Source organism: Chlorocebus sabaeus, chromosome 1 (assembly GCF_047675955.1).
Source record: "Chlorocebus sabaeus isolate Y175 chromosome 1, mChlSab1.0.hap1, whole genome shotgun sequence".
Lineage (NCBI taxonomy): Eukaryota > Metazoa > Chordata > Mammalia > Primates > Cercopithecidae > Chlorocebus > Chlorocebus sabaeus.
The window spans coordinates 16,923,765-16,925,376 of NC_132904.1; the positions used below are offsets into that span (position 1 = coordinate 16,923,765).

Genomic DNA, 1,612 nt, shown 5'->3' on the forward strand with positions numbered 1-1,612 from the left:
CATTCAATAAATATTTAATGAATAAAGGATTGAAAGAATATGTGGGGTTATTATAACAACAAGAGCTAGGAGGATAATTGCCATTGCAAACATCAGACTGGAAATACAAAGGCTGTGTTAGATGCTACAAGATGGAAAGTCTCCCAATTTCCTGGCTGGATTGAGATTCTCTGGAGTGTCACTTCTCCCCTAAGCTCTTCTTGATGCTAAACAGCTTCCTCATGGCATTTTTCACCTCATTGTTCCTTAGCGTATAGATCAAAGGGTTCAGCAAAGGTGGCATCACAATGTTAAAGAGGATGATAAGTTTGTCAGCAGCCAGGGTGGTGGAGGGACGAATGTACATGAACATGGGGGGCATGAGAACCAAAAGGACAGTGATTATGTGTGAGCCACACGTGGAGAGAGCCTTACGCCGGCCCTCAGATGACTGGTTTCTTAGCTTCAGTAAGATGATAACATAGGAAATGATAAGGATAAAGAAGGAGACTAAAGAAATCATACCACTGTTGGCCACCACAATGAGACCCACCATGTACGTGTCTGCACAGGCCAACTTGAGCAGGGGATGAACATCACAGAAGAAGTTGTCTATCTCATTGGGCCCACAAAAAGGCAGCTGAACCGTGAGGAGGGTCTGCAGGATGGAATGCAGGAAGCCAGCTAACCAGGAGGCCCCCGCTAGCAGGCCACACTTCCGGCGATCCATGATGGCTGTGTAGTGCAGGGGCCTACAGATGGCCACATAGCGGTCATAAGCCATGGCTGTAAGGAGGAAGATCTCAGTGCCACCAAAGAAGTGGGCAGAAAAGAGCTGGGTCATGCAGCCATTGAAGGAGATGATCTTATGCTCCACAAAAGTGTCAGCAATCATCTTGGGTATGGTAGCAGATGGATAACATACGTCAGCAAAAGACAAGTGACTCAGGAAGAAATACATGGGAGACTTCAGGGTCTTGCTAGCATTGATGGTGATGATGACCAGAAGGTTCCCCAGGACAGTGAGCACATGAAAGAGGAAGAATACCACAAAGCATGTATGCTGCATCTCTCTGCTCTCAAAAAGGCCAAATAAAACAAACTCAGTCACGTTGTTCTTGGCACCCATGGATTATCTGCCCCAATGACCGACAAAGTGGCTGGCTGGCTCTGCAAAGACATAGATTATGAGATATAAGAAAGTTTTATGAGATACGACCAAGATTATGGAGTAAGAAAGATACTAGCCTTCATCCCCATCACCAAATAAACAAAATTTATATATATATATATAGAGAGAGAGAGAGAGAGAGAGAGAGAGAGACAGAGAGAGAGAGAGCGCTATCCACAAACCAAAATAGCTCTGAGAGGGCTCAAGGGCCCATTAAAGAATCTGCAGCAATACAGAGGAGCAAAAACATGGAGAATAACCACACAGAAAGGATAGCTAGTGATATCTACATACTCGAGATGCCAGGAGATGGTTAGGAACAAAGAGGAAAGGCTGAGGCAATTAGAATCAGTAGAAACCTTGCAAGCCAGAAGGGACTGGGGTCCTATCTTCAGCCTCATAAAACAAAATAATTGTTAGCCAAGGATTTTGTATCCAGCAAAGCTAAGCTTCATAAATGTA

General features: G+C 44.5%; 1 protein-coding gene across 1 annotated transcript; it reads right to left on the bottom strand.

Moving 5' to 3' along the window:
• Positions 1-178: 178 nt before the first annotated feature.
• Positions 179-1,209, bottom strand: LOC103235859 (olfactory receptor 4S1). Its single transcript, XM_007999001.3, has one exon. It carries the CDS (start codon positions 1,106-1,108, stop codon positions 179-181), a length of 930 nt encoding a protein of 309 aa, XP_007997192.2. The 5' UTR covers positions 1,109-1,209.
• Between the last annotated feature and the right edge of the window lie 403 nt (positions 1,210-1,612).

Coding starts and splice junctions, on each gene's coding strand:
- LOC103235859 (XM_007999001.3), bottom strand. CDS start 1,108: ATGGGTGCCAAGAACAACGTGACTGAGTTTGTTTTATTTGGCCTTTTT.